The following is a 26,738-nucleotide window of genomic DNA, read 5'->3' on the forward strand; positions in this document are numbered from 1 at the left end:
CCTGGTGCCGTACTGTGGAAAAAGATAGGGCAATGGTGGGCTGGAAGTCCTGGGAGGAAGCGAGAGCTCTGGCTAAGGACAGGGCAAGTGGAAGAGGAGTAGTGTGGCCTTATGCGCAACAGAGCGCGAAGATGATAGGTGAGGTGAGGTGATCGTTAACAGAGGTTGCGTTGGAAAAGAAGAAATAGATGATCAGCAAGGCGCGCAATGCCGCGTTTGGTATTCTACAGTTATAGTAAAATGCAAAACGCAAAAATATTTCAAAAAACTACAGACTGCCCAAACTGCAATTTTCAACGGGTGAAATGATGAGAGACGCCAATGATTTTAAAAGATGTTATGATAAAAAGAATACAATGGAATAAATTATGGAACTATATCATTAAACGATTTTTTTGCAAAAAATAAATTTAACAAATTTTCGCCGAAGGCGAAATTAACATTGAAGAATATTTATCGAGACGAAGCCTTGGTAAGTATTTACCAATTTACACTGAGCATGGAGCAAGTCAAATATACAAAAGGCAGTAAAATATGCAAAAGAAACTCTACAGAAAAGAAACAGGCCACATTCGATATATCATTATTCTAACATGTATACGAAGCTTTCAGGACAAACATCTAGACAAGGTGTTGTGGTGTCGTCTTTGTATTCAAGTCTCTTTTGGGAATTGAAGGACAAAAGAAACTTAAAAAAATTTTCAATTTTGTCGTGAAAGCTTCAGAGCCATGTTAGAATATTAATATGTCGAACATGGCCTATTGATGTGGTACCTCGGTTTCATGGTTGAAGAAAGTAAGTTTACTTTACTAGATCTGACACAGTTTCTCATGGCTGGCGATCTACGATACCTCTCCTTTGACATTTCTTAAATATCTTGAATACCAGTTCTTAAAAGAAAGAAGGTCCAAACACCACTGTAATCATTTGTTAAATTCTCCACGCCTTCAATAGCCCGGACTTGGAGTAATGTCTTTCGAGTAAGTGGAAATTTTATTCCGCAACTGTCTGCCATGTTCATTTGCCAAGATGACAAAACTGGCTTAGCTTAATAGTCTTAGTTCAGTATGAGGTGGACTACGTTTCAGTTTTTATGCCTAACCGTACCTTTTTGGTACGCCTCGGCGCCATATCAAGCGAGTTTGGTCGAACCATGGGGCTCATGTTGGCTAGGCGTAGTCGAGCCAAAATACCCATGGCGAGACCAAACCAGCCTGATACGCCGCCAAAGCGTACTGTAAAGGACGATTTATAGGTAATTACCGCACCAACATTCGACCAGGTGACCATGATATCGTAACCTTAACAAGTCAGTGACATGATATCGCAGAATATCAGGAATATCAGGCTAATTGCGAATTTGGATTACGGTAAGATACAAAAGAAGAAATTAGTGAAAAGACGGCAATACTTGGGGCGGCAGATTAAATTCTGATCATTTTTACAATCATCAGTGGTTGCGAGGTTGGCAATGCTTAGTTTCTAATTGATCCGCGTCTATGCATTTCACGTTTTTTTTTCAGCAGCATTACATTTTCTTGGGTGAAAGAAAAGATAGGCATAGATGTTGTTAAAATCGTGATTATTAATTTGCCTGGCCGGCAATCGCACGCTTCAGCTCAGTCATCGATAGTAAGGCCTTACATGCAAACCCGACATCCCTCCAATAATTGGAATGTTAAGACAAGACTGACTTTATGGAAAAACATTGAAAAGCAATGATATTAAGATTAAGCTAACCTCATGAATTCACAAGCAATCCCTGCAGTAAATAAAAAAAACGATCACAGAAATGATTGTAGTTTCAAAATTCTGGGATCATAGGCATGGAAATACGCATCCGCGATCGCTAGAGAACGTTTTCGACAACTATCGCAGGATCGCACAAAATCAGTAGTTCCCCGCTCTGTGTTTCGATTTGTTCGCGATCATCTTCGAACGTGTTTGATCATATGAAAACAAAACTGCGTTCTCTTGCGAACAGTACTCGTCCATGAATATTTTCCAATCGCCAGCACAATTCCATGCTCCCTCCCATCACTTAGTTGTCTTCCTCTTACCTTAATTTTACGCAAAGGTGTCCAAAATAGGGAAAGACAGATCTTTGGTCTTTGCGTGACGCAAGCCAGTGCTGAGAGTTACTCAAAGTGAGCTGATAGGATTACTAACAATTCCTGTTGCAATTCAGGCTACGCTTGAGTGTGCCTATAAGAGAATGGATTGGGAGCACATGACTGTGACAGGCTTACTTTAATGCACTTTGGTAATTAATAAATGCTTCGGCGCCGGCTTCGGACGAGAATAACGATCAAGGCCTTTAAACTTAAATCCTAATTTAGCATTAGAGATCTTGAACATGATTTTCAGATTGCGTGCGTAACACTGTTCCACAGACTTCACGCTTCACAGGTCTTCAAAGAGAGCAGTCGATCGGGAAAGGTCCCAAAATAATCATTATTCTAAAGCCTTATACATATTGTCCAGTAATATTTTTCTTTCAAGTGAATAGCGCCAATGAGACAAGCTGAAATAACGGAACGGTAAATAATACTGCAAGGGTTTACTCGGTAGATTGGCTTCCGTGAATTTGTCGAGTTATCATCATTTTACTACTTTTGGCAGCGAGCTTTGTCAGTGTATTAATATCATTGTGAATCATAAAGATTTACATTGTGAAAAGTGAGGGTTCCACCTATTGAAATTTTGCGTTTTCTTAGGGGGCTTTCATTGAAAATGTCAGCTAACTAAATTCGCTTCAGTGATTAAATTACCTTTGAAGTTGATAGTTAGCCAAGTAACTCGTGTAAAAGAAGTTCTAGGTATCTCTATATTTTAGGGGAGCTCCTGCCCTCCGAAGGCGCGCCAGCGAAACCCCAAAATTTGGTAGCAAATTGATCTAAAACATTTTGGTTGTTACGTGACTGTCCGTTTTGAGAACGTAGAACACATAGAGTCTAACCTCAACTTCTAAATTCTCTGCGATCGATCTTTACCGAAAACTACCCAAGTTAACTAGTGTAATCCCTTGTTTCGGATAAAACTAGATTTAATAGAGGAATCAACGAAACGCTAAGGTTTCACTCTTTTCACTAGCGCATAAGCATAAGCATAAGTCGACATACGCAGCCAGTAAGATGTTGATAATTAGCGCCTTTTGTGGTAATTATCATAAAATGTTTTAAGCAGGCAATGCGTCTGCGTATATGGGCTTATGCTTATGCGTATGCTTATGCTTATGCTCTAGTGAAAACCAGCCCTTTTGTCCAAAAATGCACGTAGTAACAAAGCTGGTAGATTTGACGAAACCAATCAATCAATCAATCAATCAATCAATCAATCAATCAATCAATCAATCAATCAGTCAGTCAGTCAGTCAGTCAGTCAATTAACTTTATGAACGAGGGTGAGACCCTCTACCAATTTAGGACACCTAAAAGTTAAGATTAAGAACTATTTACAGCTTTAAAAATTAGAATTAAGGATCTATTTACAAGGGTAAATGTTAATCTTTATGTATGGCAAGTTTTCGTCAAATTTGTCAAAGCGAAATCAGCTAGGCGAAATTGACGATTTTGACGACTTTTCGTCGGCCACAATTGCGCAAATTGTCTCATAAGACACGGTATTAACATGTTGGCGGATTTGACGATTTTGGCGCCTTTTTGCTAACCTGATTATAAAGAATGTAATGTGTGTGTTCCAGTAAAAAAGTCCTTTCGGGAAAAAAGTAAAGCAAAGTAAGTTTCGTAGGCCATGATATCTCGAACCGTTGAGAAGAACAGAGAAATTTCTGTCCCGAACAAAGAAATAAATAAAACAGTTATCTCGAAATTTCTGTCATTAAAAGTTGAGGTATTCCTTGAAATGTGTATCACTTTGGCCATAAATTCTGGATGGATGCAGGGAGCCCAGGCCCAGTCCCACGCCCAGGCTCAGGCCCGTGGTCCAGACCTGGATTGGGGAGATGAGAAGAGTTCAATACTCTCACCTTAAAAATTTCCAAAATGATACAACATCTGCTAAAGATTTTGTGCGCTATGGTTGGTCCATCCTGGCCTTTTGATTCACAGTTTTATGTGACTAAATAGAAAATTTCAAAAGAACGGTTATTCTGTGGTTTTTATGTTTCTTTAAAAAACTGCTCTTGATTGTACTTATGAGACCTTTCTTATCCGATGTACAGACCACAAGACGACGTTATTTTTTCGGCATTTTTTATTTCATTTAGTATAAACACAGTGCCCACCTAACATTGCTCTTTATCGTTTCGCTTCACTAACACATACTTAAAGTGGTTTGAACAAAATTCAGCGTAAGTTTTGGACGGCTCCTACGTCGCCTAATGTTTGGTAAGTACTGTACATCTCAGGGCATACCGTACCACAAGACATCAGTCAATCTACTGAAAAAAGCAAAATATCTCGACTCTACGTTTAAACAGTTTTCGGGCATAATTCAGCCATTGCTGTGAGCTACAAGACTCCTTGACATTTAGTATTGAGAAATACATTTTAACATCGCTCGAAACCACTATAAATGAAGCATAAATGAAAGTTTTGCAATTATTCATTTCCGCAATCATTATCGACTGTCATAATGTGTCCGTCGGGTTTAAGAGTGTTAAATTAACGTTCCTTTGCATGGGAGTTTCGTGAAAGTAACAGTTCGTATTACTCCCTAGCTTTTCAAAATCGAGAAAAGTCCAAAATGGATAAAACTTGCGTTCGGTAACAACAGGTGTTTTTGGAAAAGGCAAAGAAAAGGCATTTCAGATACATCGATAAAAACTGAGAAAAACTAAACCTCTAAAGGAAAAGCTAGATCCTAAACTGTGGGCTAGAAGACCATGTAGCTTTATCTTGCGATTAATTAAAACCACATTAAACAACAAATTTCATACCCGTTTCGCTTTAAAAATGGACATTTGAACCCCTCTCAGGTGCGACCTTTTACAGGGACTTAATTAAGCTTTCTGTACAATAATAAAAAAACCCGAAAAAATGTCTTACAATCAAAATTTCACACTAGAAAAACGATAAAAATGACTTCGTGTCCAAGTGCAGCTCCAAGACGTAAACGTGTAAACACTTGGTAGAAAAATCACAAAATCTTGCGTTTTGAAAACCTAATATATTACTTCCTGAAATGGACTCGGCTCCAGGTAGATCTGACTACTCGATGCGAAGTTCCTACCTGTTAATCATAATTATAACAAGATTTGAGGACCTCATTTAGTTATCAATCAATTGTTAACTAGAAAACGAGGAGAGAACAAATCAGACCCGCGGATTTCCAATACAGCTGAGGGGCCACTAATATGGGATAAAAGTAAGTTCAAAAGCATTACAGATGGGTTTTTCGTTGAGATGCTTGAGGAAGAGAACTTAAAGAACGCGATTAAGGGCACCTGCCCCATTGCATGGTGGGTAAATGACTCTATTCTATTACTAAGAAATAATGCGTACATTGCCTTTGCAGTGCTAATGAATCGAACCTGCTAAAAACCATTTCGCATTTGAAAAATTTGTTATAGCTTTGATGAACAAAAAATAACTATTGTACTACATGAACGTTTATAATAATAATGTGAAATATGATGTCTATAATCATGATGTCTGTGATAATTATGATGACGAAGCTATCAATTTTCATCTCAGTTCTTTATCAACTCTTCAGTTTGGTTCAACCTTGGTTGGCTAAACACGAACTTTATCATCAAATAATGGAAACATAATTATTCTCACTTATACTCTTAACCTCATTCAAAGCTGATCGATTACTCTTGAAATCGTCAACTTTTCGTAATTATGTTTCAAAACTCCTTACATTTGAAATAATCTGATATCTGGAGAACAGATCAGGTCACAAGAAACTTATCGTTTCAGGTCAGAATCGTCATAAAAATATTAAACGCTTAAAACATAGTGTTGACAGAATATCGGGAGATAACTGTCTCACTGGAGACAAACAGAAAACAATAACGCCAAAGTAATAGCAGTTTAACAGTTTAAGCTAGTTTAGTTTACAGTTCCGTGTTCCGCAGCTCAGCTCAGCTCCGGAGCTAAAATTGGCCATTTACTGAGAGTCAGCCCTCTCGCTTTATATTACACTGAAGGGCATAAAATCCAAGAAATGCACACTGAAAAATAAATGGAAAACAGTATTAGTACGGCAAGCCATTAAATCAACAAACAACGAAAAAAATAAAAGCACACTCAAAACAGAACAAATATAGAACGAAGGTGGTGGAAATGGAAATGACAGATGTTATTACCGAATTTGTTTAAGATGACCATGATTCTAAGAGAAATTTATTACTCTGCTCGGATGAAACAAAAGTCCTTTCCAACAAGTAAAGCCCTTTAAAACCTTTATTCCATCGGCAAATTTTCATTCAAAATATAATTTATACTACGAGGATGGATAGGCCAACATATGTAACACTCAATCTTGCTGTTAAAAAGAAGAGATCCTCGACTGCGGAATGTGTTAAAAAACCTCCCAACGCTTGCGATAGGGCAGATGTTACATGCGACTAGCAAGAAGAGTCGTTGATATCGGAACTTAAAGTAAAATGAGAAAATGAAAAAAATAGAAAATAATAATAATAATAAAAAAAATAACAATACTACTACTACTACTACTACTACTACTACTACTACTACTACTACTACTACTACTACTACTACTACTACTACTACTACTACTACTACTAATAATAATAATAATAAAAACATTGGGTAGGAGGCATCAAGCGCAAACCTGATATAAAGCGACAAAAATTATACCTGATAGTTGGTTTATTTTATGACCAACTTCTTGCGAGAAATTCCTTCCCTCTCCTCGACCGCGTTGAAAGCATTTGCATCAGGAGTCAGTAGAGACCTCAGCCTCTGCAAAGGAACAATAAGAAACAATTAGAGAATCTGCCCTATTTTTTGCCCCAAGATACAGTAAATGTATGAAAATCTCTACCCCGAGCTCGTTCGTACGCACTGAACTGGAATGCAGGAAAGGTATATTGTGCTTTTAGTCTGGAGTAAGTTGTATTTTAATTTATATGGTACTTTAATTTATGAGGAACAGGTAGTTTTTCTAAACAACATTTTAGAAGAACAGTTTTTACTTCAGTTGTACAGATATTTTGTAGAGTGCTTTTGCTCTCAATATTATTAAATATTATTACTATTCATTGGTAGATTGCAGTCTAAAACCTGCAGTTGTATACTTATGTAATTTTAAAGCTCTCACAAGCCAAAAATCCAAAGGAATTTTGTCAGCAAATAGACAACAACGGGGGGAAACAATCGGGTTCTCGAATTTTCAATGGAACACGATGAATTTCTTCCAAAAGTACCAAAAGTGTTTGAATTGAACATGCCAAAGCGACTTATTGGGTCCTCCTCCCCGGTTTTACATTCCCGGAGACTACCTATAGAAGGACAAGCATGTAACTACATGTACAACCTGGTTGTGGAAGATTGAAACAATTCTGGTCCATATACGTTTTGTTAACGAGCTTGAATTTCACCACTCATAGATTTTACATTATCTTTACCTGGAGCAACTCAAGACCAGAAATGAATACATTTATATCGTATTCTATCCTTCCTCCTTAAAGATATTTACAACTATGAGTTGTATGTATTAGAAACAAACCAAGCGTTCGTATCGTTTACTGACAAAAAGCGTACTGTAGCAAATACTTACTTCAATCAAAGTGGTTCCTTTGGAGTGGTAGAACTGGATTAATGCAAATGTCGGAACCATTATCATAGATGCAATTGCAAGCACCCATCCAAAGAATTCGGCCCAACCAGGATATGGCACGTCGTTGTAGGATATACCGGACCACTGCACCAAGCTCGCCAGGATGATGATCTAAAAGGAGGAACAGATGATTGGAAATGTTTCCGCTCCTACGACCACGAGAATTATGTGAGAAATAAAAGAACTTTAGTGACATGTCAGGTTTAGGTCATCAGAAAGTCAGTCAGTCCGTCAGTCCGTCAGTCAGTCAGTCAGTCAGTCAGTCAGTCAGTCAGTGAGACAGTCAGTCAGTCAGTCGGTCAGTCATTTAGCTCATCAGTCAGTCAGTCCGTCAGTCCGTCAGTCCGTCCGTCAGTCAGTCAGTCAGTCCGTCAGTCCGTCCGTCAGTCAGTCAGTCAGTCAGTCAGTCAGTCAGTCATTCATTCAGTCAGTCAGTCAGTCAACCGATTGATCCTGCCAACAAATCTTCCTTACTAGAGTAGCGATTGGGGAAATGTATTTCCAACAAATAAGGAAAAAGATATTTGGGCGCTTGCCGATCATCTTTTCGATCATGTCACCAAGTGTCTGTGTGCCTGAAACGACAAATGTACAAAAAGATTACAGTGTACGAATATTTACCAGGTGCGAGTGGCTGTAAATGCAGATACAAATAAACACAACATGAATGCAAAAGCGATTCATTCATTTAAGTGAACGTTGCGTTACGATGCTGTTGTGTTACGTGTTTTATCCTCAAGTTAGCTGTTTGAATACACTGACAAACAGACAGCTGACGAAAATGAAAAAATAACAACATAAAAGCAATCACCACAAGGGACGTTGTCTTTATATACCAACCTAAAAATAAAAAAATGTCGAAACTCGAAAGGAACTGTGTTGTACTGATCAGTTATCCGGCGTAATCAGATACATGAACTCACCAACTCCCCAGCCAATGACCGCTGCTTCACAAAATCCAATGAAAAGAAGCGAGATACCTCCTGACTGAATGTCGAATAGGTTGAAGACGTACATGCCACCCTAGTACAAAGAAACAAACATAAAACATAGAACGCCAAGCAGTAGAAGTCCGCAATGTTGAGAACGACATCATGTGTATTTATACAATAGACATTCACTAGTCACCAGCTTAATGTGCAGCAATTTTACGAGATGGTTTCCTTCCAGTCTGTTTTGTTTATTTCTCTCGAAAATCAGAAAGAGAGAGATGGTGTTGGAGTTTTACAGGGAAAGACAGGGAAATTGTGTGACGAGATCTCGTCCACACGGCTGCCCTTTCTGCGTTAATTCGCATTCACTGGAATAAACACTCTCTGGGTCCTAATAGAAATCCCAGGTGTAAGCAGCTTATACTTAAACCTTTAAGCTACGATTGGTTAGCGTAAATGCTGATCTATTCCTACCTGAGAACACATGGGGATAGCGAGGAGAAACAATAAAATGCAGATAAGGATAAGAAAAAACGGCTTGTATTTTCGTAGGTATTTGGGGTATTCATCTGAAAGACCTGTAACGACACACTCCACCATAGCGAACTATAAATAGACAAAAAAATTATGTGCATAATTAATTAAAACAACTATTAATTGATTAATCAATCAATCAATCAATTAGACAGTCAGTTAGTCAGTCAGTCGGTCAGACAGTCGATCAATCAATCAATCAATCAATCAATCAAACAATTAACCAATCAGTCGAGCAAGCAAGCAAGCAAGCAGTCAGTCAGTCAGTCAGTCACTCACTCACTTACTCAATCAATCAATCAATCAATCAATCAATCAATCAATCTTTGTCAACAAATCTTCATCTTCATTATGATCATAATATACATTTATAGTGATCGCTTTTACCTGGCTGTCCAAACCAAGAGTCAGGAGCATAAAAAAGAACAAGATAGCCCACAAGGTGCTGATAGGCATTTGTGCAATGGCTTCTGGGTAACCCACGAAGGCAAGGCCAGGACCTAATACAAATTAGAAAAGAATGGTTCAGCCAGTTATTAAATTAAGGGAAGACGATAAAATACTTTGTAAAAGTAAAAATAGTAGAGATTATTCTTCTTTTTTTGGTTTAATATCTATGGGAGTATTCTGCCTTGAAAATTACTAACACTGCAGTTGTCAAATTAGGGAGCTCACCTGATGTAACCACCTCTCCGACGTTAACGTTAAGTGTCTTGGCCATAAATCCTAAAACACTGAATACAACAAATCCCGCGAAGAAACTTGTACCACAGTTTATGCAGCTCACTATGATGGCGTCTCTGTTGATGAAAGAAAGTAAATTGCAGATCTGTCTTCTCTAAAGTATAGTGGGGTTGCACGTGTAATAAGGCTACAAGATGCCTGGTAATCAAACAATTAAGCCATGAACGGTGTTTGCGTTTCTGGGCCTACCTTACAGTCAATACTCTATCATTGTACAGCAAGATGAAGGTCTTGGAAATGACGATGCTCTATCGAGAACAGGTGCCTAACCCGTCCTGTCCTACCTTTGGCAATTGTTGTTGAACTTGTTATAACTTCCGAAGGTGATCAATGATCCAAAACCAACTCCAAGGGAGTAAAAGATCTGCGACGCAGCGCGAACCCAGACCTAAAATCAAACGCACGTTAGAATTGAATAGAAAATTAAAAGCCAGGCCAACAAAATTTAAGACTGAGACATGAATGAATTTAACCAGTTTCCAATATTGAATAGGGAAACATTTATGCACCCGACACCGAAAAAGACGGTCATTATTAAACATTTTACAACCAAGTATATCTTATAACGTCAAAACGGCAACACGCGTAGAAGCCAAACCTCTTAAAGAAAAACTCTCAAAAATCTTGATAGCTTTGTGCACTAAATTCGGTTGTTTTTCCGTGAGTTCCTTAGTAAGATTTAATCTTCTTTGATGAGATGTATCGTCTGATGAGACGTGTCGTCTGATCGAGTTTTTTGGTGGATTTCACGCCCTAGGAAGTTGTAACTGAATCCCTGGCGGAGATCAAGGTTTCAGTTGCTCTGCGACAGAGGAACGTTCATGTAAAGAGCTTTGAAAAAGAGTCCTATAAACGTTGATTGTACCTGGGGATCCTTTAGTTTTTGGACATCTGGTTTAAGGTAAAATATCACTCCTTCTAATGAACCGTCCAGAGTGGCGCCACGGATCATTAGAATAAACAGAACGACGTACGGAAAGGTAGCAGTGAAGTACACAACCTGAAAAACAAAGTAGCGCATCTGTAAATTCATGCGGTTATGATAATTTGGTAATAGCGGGCCATTTCCCAGTTACCTTGTGCCTCTGTTTCAGAACGAGTTCTCGTGCAAAATCTTTCATGCGAAAATAAACTTCTAGGCGGAAACATTTTCACGTGAATGAATGGTTTCGCATGAAGACTTGTTTTGACACAGGCAAAAGCCAATTCGGAAATGGCCTATTCTGTTACATAGAAAAGCGAATAAGACATCTAAAAGTAGTCAGCTAAGACAACAGACTCGATGGTAAGAGCCGAAAGAGACTGAAACGGGATGTACTGGCGAAAACACAGAGACAAACAAATGCTTGGAAAAAGTGTCTGAGCTGTAATAGCCTGCAAACGGGCTCCTGGCGAGCGTGAACGAAGCGAGGGAGGCTCCTCCGAGCGCCCCGCCCTGATCGCTTAGCTCTTCGAATTCTTCAGTTTCGCGCTCAACGGCTAGGTTCGCTCGCCAATTTTTTTTTTCCATCCTCACCGCGAGCCTGTTCGCAGGCTAGAGCTGTAGGTGTTACACTTACTTTTCCCGAAGAAGCCACTCCTTTTATGAGGCACAGGTACACTATAATCCAAGCGAGAATCAAACTAAGGACAATTTGCCAGCTGACATCGCCCATGTCAGATATACTTTCAGATATTTGAAGTATGTGACGACTGGAAGAGAGGCAGATAGAATACAATCATTGAGTTGTAAAAAGCAGTCACTGTCGAAGTCATTAACTCGCCAGAAATATATCAAAGCTACCAATAAAGCTGGATTATTGATTAATACAGTAAGGAAAAGCAAGGAAAAGCAGAAAGAGTTGCTGAGAATGACATGACTAGAAAAAAAGGAGCACATACATGTATAACAACCAAAAACCACTTGGGAATTTTAAAGAAATAGAATCGTATGAAGTCTTGCATATTCTAGAGTACAGAGGCTATGCGAAGACAGCAAAGTGAAAGAAGAAAACAAAACAGATAACCCACACTGTAACAAGAAAGTGAACGGAGCGCGAAACAGAAACACAGAAAGACAGTGAGCAGATTAGTAATATTACTTACTTAAAAAACTCTTCCGAAGGGCTGGTACTCTTGCAATCGGCGGCATAGCCCAATGCGGCACAATCAAGTGACGATGCATTGACTCGTATTTGTCTACAAAAGAAAGTAAAAGCACGATGAAAAATATACAGACGTGGTGTTTAGACACACAGTCAGACAGACTAACAGAGAGGCAGGCGGACAGGGAGGCAAGCAGGTAGGCAGAGAGACAGACAAACAGACTAACGGACAAACAGACAGACAGTGATCATATCTGGGGGGGGGGGGGGGGGGCTCCCATACGAAAAAGTCGGGGATGCTCGCATCCCGCCATTAAAAGTCCTGTCATCCCGCATCCTGCCTTCATTAATTTTTTACTCTCATCCCGCATCTCGCCAAACCTATGTTCTCGGGGCCCTCGAATGATTGAATGATAGGACAGTACTTACGCGCAAAGTTTAGTGTTCCAGTCATTGTCACATGTTTTCCATGGCACATCTTTTCTGAAGGACTCAAACATGTACAGAAGACACCAGGCGATAATCATATTGTAATAAATGGACACCAGTAGAGAAACTATGATCATACCAAATCCAATTCCTGAGATGACACAAAGAATAAAGAATTACCCTCCTCTCATGCAGCAAATAGACTGATTCGGCTGACGTGTTTACACACCCATGTTGCCACCAAATTTTGATTACTTGATGATTCATTCGGGAGATTGCAATTTTGCAACTTGTTACACACAACTGATTGTATGGGAGTATCAGTATACAAAGAGAACAATTATAACCTCCCAAACGAATTGGAATTGTGAATTGGGTGTTAGCCGAATCTGTCTATTGCCATAACGTGACAGAAATGGAAATTCTAAACAGAATGTTGTTTGAAAACAAATTTAAAAAAGTCTTTGTTTCAACGAAAACCTGGCTACGAATCCTCCCACCGTCAGTTTGGAATCTTTGAGTCACATGGTTACCCCTCTCATTACATACATGTAACAAAGGAGCTGTACATAATTACTTTGTGGAGAACTTCAGCCGCTGGTGAATATCTTCTCAAAACGACCTTTGCATCTTTGAAAAATGATTAGCATGTTGCCAGCTACAACTTTTGCAAAGTTCTGTCATAAGATGATCATAACTAATTCACCAATAACTGAACGTTCGTTTGTTAACGTCTCTAGGATTGTATAGAGAACACAGCCTGATTGGGGCAAGACCTAAATCAAATAAGAGCAGATTTTTTTAAACTTTATCAAAGTACAGTGCAATGTACAATGCATTTAAGGAAACTGGCAAGGTGATCAAAAATGTTTGCGGCGTTTGGGGCTGGAAGAATAGGTCTTAGAAGTAGGTACACATTAGTGCCGCAGCTTACCTCTTGCCAAGGGACAGATGGCCGTCCAGGCTCCCACGGTTCCAAGACTAAGATATTGACCAATGGCAAGTTCCATGTAGAACAGAGGGATCCCGTTGATTGCAAGCATCACAAAATAGGGTATCAAGAACGTTGCTGTAAAAGTAAACCGATCTGATTAGTAACCTCAAACTCGTAACCAAACAAAATATAATTAGCAAATTGCTATTAACGACGGATTGATTCAACATTTCCACAGTCCTTTCGAAAAACTATTTGTTTAGACATTTGTTACGCTAAATACGTTACGTATTATGCTTTATCACCTCAAACTGTGTCGTAAGGCCCCGTCCCCGTTCTCCCCGTCCGGAGAAAAACGGCGTTTTCACTCTGAAAGCGTATGACATTTTTCCGTCCACACTACGGCACAGAAATCTGAAAACGCAGCAATCACCGGTCATTTTGGATTTATATTTGAGGAAAACTCGGGAAGAGAAATCACATGATTATCGTGGCGTCATCATTTTCGAAAAGCTCCGTTTTCAAAATGCTTTCCGTCCCCGATGAAACGGAAGGCCATCATTTTCAAACTCCCTCGGTTTGAATAGCGTTTTCGAAAAGTTTTCGTGACCGATTAGTGTGGACGGTAGGTAGGCCTAACCGTAGGAATAAAGGTGCGTTTTCAAATTTCTCCGGGGTATTGTGGACGGGGTCTAAGACAGTTTCAATTATTATTTTGTCGCTTGAAAATGATGTCCTGGCGACATCGAAACATTGTGTTAAACTTTCTCGCTAATTTCTTATCTTTTAATGTTTTGCTAAATTTAATTCATTCATATATCCAATGTGCGCGCAGCTACACATTGACGTTTGACATTTGAAACCCAAGAGTCACATTCCGAAAGAGGAAATAAAATTTCATGGTTTGCAAGCCCCGCCGAAAAAGCCTCCGAAGGTAGAGACCTGAGACGCCGAAAAGATTTTTAATAAAAACAAAAAAAGGAAAAAAACAATGGAAACAACAAATACAGGCACGACATACATTAGAAACTGTTATTCTGCGATATAGTTTCTTGAGTGATGCAACAGAAGTTACACAAAATCCGATTCCTTCCGGAAAGTTTATCATCTTGATATAGTCCATAGTATACGAATTTGTATTAATTTACTTGATTTGTTTAACGTAGCAATAAAACGCTACTGAAATTTAGTTTATGCTTACAACTCTTCACAATCGCATTTTTGGTTTGTTATGTTGTTGTAAGGTAATTCATTATCGTATATCCGTGTCGTTATCACGATACGTGCCAAAATCGCTCTCAATCATTTGCGTCAAGTTTCAAATGCTTCTCATAACTTCGCTTTCGTCAGTCACAACAGTTTGATTTGTCGGACAATTAGCGAGCGGCGACCTCAGATGGTTACTCCCTGGAGTTACTGTCAGACGTTACGTCCATTCTTTCCAGGCTTCGGTCTCTGAAATAGAGCTTGTTCAAAACAACTACATGTACATGTAATTAAAATCGTATTCATTAGGGTCGTTTTCAAAACAACTAATCAAAATCGTACTCATTGGGATCTTTTTTACCCAACTGAGAAGGACCAGCCGGAAGAATTCCTGAAAACAAAACAGAAAAAAAGAAAAACTGTTTCCTCTGCAACGATCAATTCAACTATGTTTTTCTCAAGGCCCGCCAGTCAGGCCTGATACTGGCTGCCCTATGCCACCAAAATCATTTGTCGAAGCAAAATCAATTATTGGTCTCTTGGTTCTATTGGGGAGGAGGCAGGAGGGGTGTAAAGGAGCCGAGTGATAAAAACAATGGTGCCTAAACAGTCGGTCTTTGTCCCGCCTAGTCCTCCAGCCGAGCTTGCTGGTGCCGCACCGACTACACGCTCAAGGCTTGCCTCTCACTCCACCGACAAGACGTCTGCAAGTCATCCGAATCAATTGGAACCTGCTCTATACCAGGTCTACAGCCAGCATTTCAGTTTAGTTCATACAGCTGTGAGCAAGGATCTAAATTACTACATCCGCTCTCACGGTTTTGACCGTATTTATATTAAAGCCGTGTTAATCCGAAAATCTTTTGTCCGAAAATCCGAAAATCTTATCTCTTGAGTGGACATTTCAATCTTACATGTAACGAGGTGGATCTGTTATTTGCTGCCAATGAGTGATAAGAACGTGTACCGTATACACCTTTACCCTGAGAAATGTATCTGATCGCGTGACACTTTCTTTTTATGGCAGGAACGTTGAGGGATACGGCAAAATGAGAAAATAATTTCCAGAATTGATTCCGTCGAAATAAACAGAAAAGAAACATTACGTTGTAACTGCTGGAGTCGCAAAGTTATCACGAATTCAGTCTCGGAGATTGAGGGATGCTATTGTCTTTTTAATCTGTTTTACAGGCTCCGCAATGTTTTGTCCTGGGCGTATTTTTTATCGCCGAAGCGTGTCGTGATTCGCCGCTGTTCGTTATATTTACAGCCACATTCAATCGCTTTTTTTCTTGGATCACACTTCTATTCTAATTTGTGCTGATAACCCTGTGAACATCTTTCTGCTGACCACAACAGTTGCTAAGCGAAGCGATGGAACCAAAATGGGCGATAGCGCTTTTCCCTGTCGTGAACGTTTGCTTGAACGATAGAATCACAACAACGGGACCGTTTGTTTAAAGTTACGCATTTTCAACGACGCCCTACTGAATCTGTCGGGGCCATGAAGCGTGGCAGGATGCCGTTGTGTTTTCAATGACTGATCGCTAAAAATTGTCAATTACTTGACGATTTTCTTCCTGTTACTCAAACTACTTCCCGAGTGCATTTTGCATTCTGTCACGTACAAAACCATAAGGGTAACAAGTAAGTGCAGCTCAAAAGTATATTACGCATTGAGCCAGAAGGTTTAAGAACAAAGAACTTTCAGATGAAAATACTCGTATTGTGACCGCATTTTGATGGATTTCGCCGCCACATTTAAGAATTATGTAATCTACCGGCGCATTTATTAATAAGTGAAATGACCGACCCGAGTCACCCACAAGTCCAATTGCTCGGATTGCAGCTAACAACGCAGTTAGCCACTCGTTTTACGTACCTCCGCCGTTTTCATAACACAAGTATGGAAACCTCCAAACATTGCCAAGACCAACTGCGTACCCGATGCACGAAAGCATGAAGTCCAGTTTCTTTCCCCACTTCTCCCGATCATCCTCAATAGCGACACCATTCTCTTCTATCGTCATCGGCTCAACAAGGGCAGCGCGGCTGTCTTCTGGTCTTCCGTAGTCTCCGTTTGCTTTCTCGCCGTCTATAACGACGCCATTATTGATGTCTTTCTCATTCATTCTAGAAGCGATTGAAGATCGATCCTTTCGTGACCTCGATGGCTGTTTTTCCAGATGTGAAAAGCACCTCGCAAATCTGAGAAGTTAGATTCGTTACTAACCCCCTACTACCTCTTGAATAAGTGTGTATTTTGATCACGAGTTGAATCTCGCATTACGGAAAGTCACACAAATGAGGCAGTACGTATGCAAATTGTGGACATCTACCCGAGTGAACTGTCAATCAAACCTCTTCATTACTCAAAACAACGAATAATAAGTGTTTACTCGGGACAAAACACTTGAGACACTCGAAACGGGCGCGAAAAATTCGCTTCAAAGCTGTGCAAAATAGAGAATTTGACGTTTCAAGTTGGAAGAAATTCGGTCCAGCTGAAACGCATTCTATGCATTGTTTTTACAAGGCTTGGGATATGTACAAACATTGTCGGTTAATCACATGCTAAATGCAAATACCAAAGACTAAGAAGGAATCAATTTATGTATTGAAGCGTATAATACTCGAAATAAAGCCTTCATGGTCTGGGCATGCGTTCGGCAAGGTGATTCAATAGGCTCCGCAGAAATGAATTTACTATTTTAGAATTGACCTTGGTATGCAAAGCGCCGGCAAGGCGCCAACATCAGCCTGTCATGGACCGTGAGTGCCCAGCAAAGACTGCCCACGCATTGTTTTTTTTGCTTTTGTAAACGTGAAGATCCAGGCTGAAGACATGAGTTTGGCAAAACTCTTTTGGGAACAATATAAGCAAATCTTATGCGACAAGGGTGCTTGCATAACCTTGCACCATTAATACAGTTTGATATGCAGTTAAATCGAAACTTTGACTTCTTCACCGCTTGGCCGGGCTTTCACGGACGTTGCTCTGAACTCCAGTCGATGCCTACGCGAAACCTCAAACGAGAAAACCTACTCGTGAGCTATAAAATTGCTCAAATCTCTAAAAAACACATGGAACATTTATTGAACCAAAATGAGGAACTATTCTGTGAGGGTGCTTGACAACCAATCCGGAGAGTACTCAGTGCAGAGGTTTCCCTTCCCGTCACTTTCCTCCGGAAGCGAACCCAGCTTTCACAGTAAGGTCGAACGTGCGAGATTGTCCTGAGAGTCTAAGAACCCGTCAACACCAAAGCGTTTTCTAAATGATTCTTTTCCAATGATGCAGTTTCCTCCTGAAAACGCTTCAAAACCTTCCGGTCCACACTGTACTGTCTTCGCAGTGTTTTCCTTATCCTCAAAGAAAACAAACGTGTTATGCCGGTATGCCCGGTAAATAACGTTAGCGTTACGAAAGCCTCTATTTTCGTTTTCCATACTTAGGGGTGGATCACTAGATTATTGATGGGGGTGGAGGTGGGGGTGGGTGAGCGTTGTTGCTTGTTGTTCGGCTTTCCTCCGTAACCATTCCGCTCTAAATATATAGTTTTTGTAATCTGAAGCGTCTGCTCCATGTATTTTTGGTATTTGTACAATCCCCCATCAATATAGTGGTCCACCTCCTCATACGATGATCTTCACCCCTCTCCAGTGTCCGTAATCTGGAGCGGAGTTTCAAATGCACACGTTCTCAAACCGATGAGCGTTTTGGATAGTATAATCTACTTAAAAAGAACTTCTTATATTAAGTCGAACTAGCTATTCGGCCGTTGGTACCTTATGTGCCTTTCAGAACCCTCCTATTTAAACAGCGTCCACACTACGCAGGAAAAATTTTAAAACGCAGCTTTATTTCTACGGTTTGGCTTTCCCGGCGTCCATACTTAGCCGTCACGAAAACGGAGCTTTTCGAAAACGATGTTGTCACGATAGCTACGTGATTTCCCTGACCGAGTTTTCCTCAAACACAAATCCAAAATGACCAGTCATTTGTTGCGGAAAACGTTTGATGCGTTTTCAGAGCGAAACCTCCGTTTTCAAATTCCACCGGCTTTGTGTGGATGGGGCCTTACTAGCAGTTTTTGCTCATCAAGAAATACCCTGTAAATTCACTCTATTACAGTATACTAAAATTAGTGGCCTCGGCCTGTAAATCACCTGTCACATACAGGAATGATAGCCCGGCGTCGGGCTAGGATGGACAATATATTTACAAGCTAGAAATTGTCAAGTTTTGCCAGTACCTTGAAAATGTGTTGACCTATAAGCCCATTCGCCAGGTCTCTGGAATATTATCTACTATAACTACAAGTTTATTTACAGTCAAATATCACAATAATTTTCATACTCCGTAAAAAAGGGTTTAAGCTTGGTGTCTCGTGATCTCATTCATAAATCGGTTCCTCTCATAAATGAGTCCTCTCATTTTCTCTTGCTCCTTTCAACACTTTGTGAAATGAATAAATTAAATTAATTTTCGGCTTCAACAGCAAAGAAAAGTTTTAAGAGAACCTTGGTATTCATTGCTTTGTCGCATTTCTTTTTTCTTTTTAATTAAAATATTTCTTTTTGGCTGCCATCATGTCACGTTGGTTCTCGAAGTATGACGACGACAATCTTCACTGCGACAAAACTCTTTCACGAGAGTTTGAAATGCCGCGCATGTCAGTACCTGATACGATTTCGGTGACAGACCGACTGCTCTGACTGGTGCAACAGCATAGGCATAACGAGACAAGCTGCTTGAAAGCTCGACGAAATTCTGGGATTTTAACAGCGTAGACGATGGGATTGACCGCTGAGTTGCTGTAATGCATGAACTTGAGAAACAACAGAAGCTCCATGCTGAAAATTCCAGGCTGGCATTTATTGCAGAACACCAAGAGTAACTGAACAATGAAGAAAGGTAGCCAGGCAATCACGAAGAACCCAATCACAAGCGCGATTGTTACAGCAATGCGCATGTCACGCTTCATCGTTCGTGAGGTATCTTGACTTGGCTGTATTCGATGGCTGGCCGCATGCCATATCCTCGCGTAGGTAAACAGAATAACCAGCAGGGGGATAACGAAAAACACTACGAAAAGTAACAGCATGTTTGCTTGCCGGTTTTCTACCCTAAGCTTCAGCGCAGATCCACAAGCTGCCGCTGGAATAACCCACACAAATACAAGAGATGCATAGTAAACTTTAGCGGATGTGTTTCGATGCCGAATTGGGTAGACCACAGCAAAGAAGCGTTCTAGGCTGATCGTGACCAGATGCAGAATTGAACAGGTGCCTGCAAAGAGGTCGAGAACGTAATAAACTTGCTGTAACGTGTCGCCTCCAGATGAGTAGAGTAACATTGAGATCCAAATCGGGATGGAGATGACGCCCACCAAGATATCTGCCACAGCAAGGCTGACCACAAAATAATTTGTTATCGTGCGCAATCTCGAGTGTCGGCTAAACGATGCCACAACTAGTCCGTTCCCGAATACTGCCAAGAATGCAATGACGACGTAAAATGTGCACGATACGATAACTGCCTCCCTCTTGAAAAATGGGCTATCGATCATAGGAGGAAGGCGAGCAGCACTCGGGTTAGAATGATTGGCCATTTCACAAGTTCCTAAAAAGAGAATGAAATAATAAAATTATTGACGGGCGCACCTTTGACGCAAAAAAAATACGGTACTACTGTATGTTTCTACGTACACTCCCGGGGGGACTACCATATGAAAAGGTTAGAGGTGGTCATCGTTTCACTTATGGGTGTGTAAATCACGGATTTTGGTCTCATTTATGGTGTTTAGGACGAAACGCCACTATTTTAAGGGATCTTTTAGGGTTGCACTAGAAGAAATAACTGGAGTTTTGTGAACATGCCTTTAGAATCTATTTGTAGGAGAGAGTATTCCATGGAAATTGTCTTTAACATTATTCAAACCACTGTAGCCCATACTTTTCTGTCTGTTTTAAAGTGCATCCTTTAGGGGTCAAAGTAAGCTGGTGCGGCGCCCAAATCAGTGTCGCTTAGGGGTTTAGTTCGAATGTACAAGCTGTTGTTGTCTTCATGGGTTATTCAGTGGGAGTTTCGTCAGCGAAAGGATCTTACCAGAATATGCATGGGAGCAAGAGACTAAAGATCTTTGAATTAACGAAAGTTGAACATGCCTCTGCCACTTCTGTTATTTTAACTTTTATCGAAATGAGATATTTGGTATATACCTTTCAGGTTTTTACCTACGTTTAAGTAAGGCGAAAAGTTCACCAGTTTTACTAGTTTTAAAAGGTTTTGTTACTTCAGAAAGGTCATAAGAATAAAAGAGGCTCAAGTCTACGTGTTCATGAGTAAAAATAACAAAAAAAAAAAAAAAAAAAAAAAAAATAGGGAAAAAATAACAGAAGATCCCCATGGCAAGGAAAGGAGATTGAGACAGAAACTAGACTAAAATGGACAATTGACCTCATTTGCCCGATATCGCGAAATAACACCAGCCGACGTTGAAGACTCCATCAGTGGGAGACGCGGAAGCAGTGATGCAGTACTAAAATCTTTTTAGGTTAAAAAGTCGTGGACCGTGGCTAAGTGTAAAAAATGGAACCGCGCAGTTTGTGATTTTCAAACACAACATCGAAGTTTATTTCCCCAACTAGGAAATCTTCCTCTTGTAATTTGATTGAAAACAGTACACTTCTTGAGTTAAAGAGGTTCAAATATTATAATGTGTGAATAAAATCCTCAATTATTACAATGTAAACGAAAATTGATGACGAGAGCTTAACTCTCAGTTGGAGTTAGGTTTCCTCTCAAATGCTTTAAAATGCTGTTTTAGGCAACCTGGAGTGCCTTTAAACGGCTCAGTAGGTTAATTTTAGGCTGCGCTATAAGATTTGTATCTGTTCTTTTATTGTAGAAGGAACTTGAATTTTCTTGAATTTATTAGCGTTTTTTCAGTTAACCATTTCTTGAAAAACTTAGGTCTTACTGCGTTTTCCACTTTAAACGACTCTTTTACCAATCCGAAAACTCTGCAGGCATTAAATTTCTCATATCACGAAAGTTCGAGGTGGCAATTCTCTTTAAGAAAATCGTAAGGGAGTGAAAGCCTCCCCTTCTGCTTGAATTTTTCTTTGTAGAAATTAAAAGTAAAATTATCAGATTTGTCCATGTAGAATTAAAAAAAAAAATTCCGGTTTGTGCTTAACTTAAGAAAATAAAAATACACACAGTGGCACTTTAACTTAATCATTTGACCCAGAAATTTTTTTGACGATGAACTGCGAAACAAACATGAAAACATTTAACCTTCTTCCGTGAAAATGTTGTGATCTGGAACTGAAAGATTTCTACTTCCGACATAGATTTTGAGAAGTGTCATCGAATGGTAAAATATAAGAATCTCTGATAAATTCCTCAAGACATAACATGCTCTGATATATGCACTGAAAAGCCCGGCGCGATTTCTTTGGATGAAAACAAATGCAGAAACGATCTTTTAATAGAAAGTTTGACTTACGAAAATTTTCGACGACTTTCATTGTCCACAGATCGCTGTCTGAACCTAAGCTTTGTCTTCGGTGTCAAAAGACCGAAGGGATTTAAGCATAAATTCCTCTGTAACTTCGAGATTGGATCGGAGAGCTAGCACAGAGGCTAAGATGTACTAATTGAATTCTTTAAAATCTTCAAGGGAAAAGTGTCCTTACATATTAAGGATGAGAAATAAGCTTTTACGAACCAATTACTTGAAAGGGTACCTCGCTAGTCAGATTAAAGATTTCTAACCTGATGTGTTTACCTTAAATATTTGGAATAAACCGAACAAAGGCGAAAGGAATGAAACTAATCAGAACCTCTATGGTCGAACTATCGGTTATCAACTATAGTGGTCTAGGCTGGGCAGACCGAATGCTGTGATTTGGGATTTGTCTCAAACGAATTCGGTGCACAATTTTAAAAATCACATCAGAACATTTTAGTTTTTTTGTTTACCTTAGACGGCTGAAATGTGTTCTCGGTACTTGGGTGCTTTTTGTTTTCGTCTTCTTGACGATTTACTTACGCCTTAAGCGACGCTTCACTCTTTACTTTGGCGCTAAAACGGACTTTGTACAGTTTGACTGTTAAGGGCAAACCTCTGGGTCGTGTAAACGTGGTTGCCAAGTGTTTCAAATACGTCGTCGTCGCGTTGTTGATTTGCGCCACGCTCTCTCTTTGAGATTCATCGACTGGTCTTCCTTCTGACACAACTAATTGAGTTTTATAAAGAGAAGAGTAACCTCATGAATATTAAGTGCATTTTGTTGACGAATGCCTGTGGAGCTTCCATCAAATTATTGACACAATTTGAATTGACATTTGTACCTGATACATAATTAATCTCGTCGTAAGTGATCGAACAGAGAGGAAATAAATTTCAAGCAGAGACTTGGAAATTATACAGTCTATTTTACCATTACTACTTGTCCATTCTAGTGGTGTGATGTAACTAGTAAACTCCGCGTGTCGCTTTCGTGAGAAACCATATTAAGGCAACCCTAATTAGATGGTACCAAAGCTGGACATGAAAGCGTCGTTATGAATTGCAAGACTCTCGAAACAAAATTAAAATAAAAATGGATCGCTATAGATCGTTAACAATCTGTCTTAAGTAAGTAGCACTATATATAGAAGCGTTTTCTTATATAGACTATTGTTAAAGAACTTCAAAGAATCGTTTCCTTCTGTTTTACTTCACTTCACCCTCGTAAATGGAAACCCGCGTTTTTTTCTAAGATGATGATGCTTTTTTAGTAGAAATACGCAACGTGTGTCAAGTTTGGGGGTCCTATGCTAATTGAGTAATAAAATCAAGATTACCGAGTTTGAATGATACCTTCTTGTGCGTGCAAATAAGATATTCTTTCAGTTGTAGCACGCATACTGTTCAGCCTATACACTCGTTCCAAATTAAGACACTTTTCAAGCATCAAGCTGAGTGATGGAAAAAGATTTTCTTGATAACAACAGTTTTTCTTTTAGAAGAAGATAAAAAGATACCTTTATTCACGCAGAGTTGGAGCGATAGCAAATTTAATTTTGCACCTTTAGAAAAAAGGGGTGCAAACTTCTGAATTAGACGTACACGCAGCTGCAAAATGACCAGGTGCTTTGACGCAGCTTCTCGTTTCATATGCCTTTTATATATGGACCACCACAATCGACCCACGAGTGCACCATGCGTATGAAAGACATGAAAGTCTACATGCTGTCAAATGTCTTTAGGAAACGAGTCTGAAGTTAATTTTCTTGCTAAAGCTTTTGTAATGACATCTCATTCACAAGACTGCCTTGTTAATTAGAGAACTAGCCATAGGATTGCTCTATCTTTGAGGAGCTATAGGTGAGAAAGTAGTATCTACACACGGTTTGTGTGTTTTGCTCGTCTTTTGCAACGAAATGCCGCATATGCTCCCCGCATGCTAATTTTTTGACTGTTTTGAGGCACATGTTATTGCAACGCCACATGGCTTTGTTGAAATATTGAAATAGCAACATTGTCATTCCGGTTGTCATTTAATCTAGATATTTCATAATTAAATTGATCTAAGACAGATACTATACAAACTAAGTACCTGATTTTTTGAGAAAATGATTTATAACCCAGCTTTTTAGAGATGAAACCCCTTATGAATTCGAAAAATGGAATTTCTTAGTTCCAAGCGCCCATGCTAAGTCTTCAGAGATGTTGTTAAACTTTCAGAGTGAAAGTGGAAGAAAGTATATATTTTGCAATTACCACTCAGTTATTAGTATCAGCTGATGATGAAATTTAAAGAGAATGCAGACATCAACATAGGGACTTTTTTCGATTGCTTCATAAACATAAAAAATAGAGTCAAAAAACAAAATAAAAGATACACATGCATCTTTGCGTTTCGTCAGAATATATTCTATCACATCGGACTTGCAATTTTAAAAAACAAAGTAGAGAAAGTTTCCGGGGTAAAACAGTGTTCTTGAAACACCTACTGTTCTTGACCATCTGACTCAAATGGTGGAAAAAGAGAAAAATGAACCACATTCGGACTATTTCGGCTGTTTCGATCACAGCATGTGTGTAAGTAGTAATCGGCGAGATGTAAGCGTCACATAAACGCAATTTGCCTTTCCAACTCAGACTTCGTTAATTCTAAATTTTAAAAATCTTCAGCGAGAAGCTGTTTTTCCAAGTGCGCTTTCCTTCAAAGTTTACTCCATCATGTACTTATTCCTGCATGGCAGAAATTTTTATCCAAAATCAGTTTCGCTTTGAATGTGTTTCAATGCAAGACCATCACGTTTATCGCAATATCTCATTTGGAGTACATAATCTTGTGATGTGGATTATTTGAAGTTTTCCAGTCAAAATATTGTGCTGATTGTTCGTTGTGTGTTAACTGAACCGTTCTGGACTATCATGATCATCAACCACACCACGCAACATTTTGTGATTTACGTCAAAAATAGAATTTGTTTCATTTAACGCGGATATCTCATGCCATCAGGGAAGGGATACGATATCATTTCCTGGGGAATGATACGATATAACTTCCCTGATTATATCGTTCAATCAAATATATCTTTTTGCATTTTTATTTTCTACTGACGCCGACTCGCTTAAGAAGGTAATTCAGTGCCCTAGCTTCTAGAAACTTCTATGATTACCAACATGTCAAACATTAAATACTGTTAATTGATTATACCTTAAGTACGAATTACAACGAAAAACTGAAATATTTCTGTACGTAGCTATTCGACTGACGCACAGTCAGCGCGCATTTGTGCACAAAAGTGTATATTTTTGCCTTCAGCTACTTCGAATGATATTTGGGTTTAGGGAAAATGCCAGTTTATGAAGTTCCGTGATTATCTACCTGATCTAATAACGGAACCGATACATTTTGTTCCGTCCATAATGGGACATCGTGGCTCCGTCTTGAAATTTAAAGTTATGAATGTGCTTTTAGTTGATCCTTCAATTACTAGAAATGCATTATCTGAAGAACGCACGGAAATAAAATTCTGATGTATCCGCTAGATATCTTGATCCACTTTTAGTTCTGGAATTTTATTTAACTGGGCGCTGACGTGTTGTTGTTCGGTACACAATATATGCGCCTGTGATTAAATCTCCGAAAACATATATCCGCAATAATGAGAATCTCAGAAGAAGGCTTATGAGGTTAGCCAAATCTAGAAGTAATACTGAATGAAGAAAAGTATTGAAGAGAAAGAAACTCAGAAAGAAGGCAAGGAACACTGAGAGATTAGTAAAGACCAGTAAGCTAACATTAAAATAACTTTACCCGGTTGAACTTTGTTGTTGGCTAGATATACCAGCACGGGGTACCTCCGCCCGTTGGGCTAGTTTCCCTCAAAACAACACTTTTAACAGAGGTAGTACTCTTTCAATATAATGAACAAATTGTACTCTTTATTAAAACGAAATCAAACCCGCTCGAAAACTTGCTCATTCGCACTACAGTATTATTAACTCGCGAATAATAACGGCATCAGGCTCCCAGTAAATAATCTCTATATATTTGCATAGCCTGATGAAAATACAAACTTATTAAGTTTTGAGTCTGACAATGAAAAGCAACCAACCAACCAATTAAACGAACGAGGAAAAACAAAAACATGTTTTGTGTCCATGCATCTTTTTGAAGTCAATCGATACCAAAAACAAGTGATCGATATCGTCTTGCGTCTGTTGTACTCGTTTTGAAAATTTACATCCAACACAGCCTATTGAACTATTGAACTAATTGATGTGAGAACAAAAATCATTTAAAAGAGATTCGCTTTGTGTGTGTCGAAACATTAAGACGAAATCCGATAGAAAATCGAGCAATTTCATGTTTTAGTGGACAAAAATCTGGTACCAGAATAATTTTAAGTATTTTACAGTCATTTTTACATTTTCTTAAAGGTAAATACATAAATAATCGCCTGAAATAACACCGAAAACAATTTCCCATGGGAACGAGAGAAAATGAATTTCAAAGTTCAGAGAACTTGCGCAAACATAGGCAAAATTTCATCATCAGTTTCATTTCACCAGTTCTTTCAAGTTTTTCAT

At 39.2% G+C, this 26,738-nt stretch overlaps 2 protein-coding genes across 2 annotated transcripts; both read right to left on the reverse strand.

Moving 5' to 3' along the window:
- Window positions 1-3,826: 3,826 nt before the first annotated feature.
- On the reverse strand, window positions 3,827-16,967 carry LOC145479102 (sodium- and chloride-dependent betaine transporter-like). The gene is made up of 15 exons (XM_081457360.1): window positions 16,517-16,967; window positions 13,429-13,563; window positions 12,495-12,645; window positions 12,067-12,159; window positions 11,541-11,673; window positions 10,847-10,981; window positions 10,266-10,369; window positions 9,913-10,037; window positions 9,625-9,737; window positions 9,178-9,309; window positions 8,695-8,794; window positions 8,246-8,346; window positions 7,712-7,882; window positions 6,790-6,894; window positions 3,827-6,140 (listed from the first exon to the last, which is right to left on the reverse strand). The coding sequence occupies exons 1-14, from the start codon at window positions 16,764-16,766 to the stop codon at window positions 6,802-6,804; spliced, it is 1,836 nt and encodes a 611-aa protein (XP_081313486.1). The 5' UTR covers window positions 16,767-16,967; the 3' UTR covers window positions 3,827-6,140; window positions 6,790-6,801.
- Window positions 16,968-22,848, reverse strand: LOC145479103 (octopamine receptor beta-2R-like). Its single transcript, XM_081457361.1, has 2 exons — window positions 22,628-22,848; window positions 16,968-20,260 (listed from the first exon to the last, which is right to left on the reverse strand). Exon 2 carries the CDS (start codon window positions 20,247-20,249, stop codon window positions 19,266-19,268), a length of 984 nt encoding a protein of 327 aa, XP_081313487.1. The 5' UTR covers window positions 20,250-20,260; window positions 22,628-22,848; the 3' UTR covers window positions 16,968-19,265.
- Window positions 22,849-26,738: the final 3,890 nt, after the last annotated feature.

Source organism: Orbicella franksi, chromosome 2 (assembly GCF_964199315.1).
Source record: "Orbicella franksi chromosome 2, jaOrbFran1.1, whole genome shotgun sequence".
Taxonomy (NCBI): Eukaryota; Metazoa; Cnidaria; class Anthozoa; order Scleractinia; family Merulinidae; genus Orbicella; species Orbicella franksi.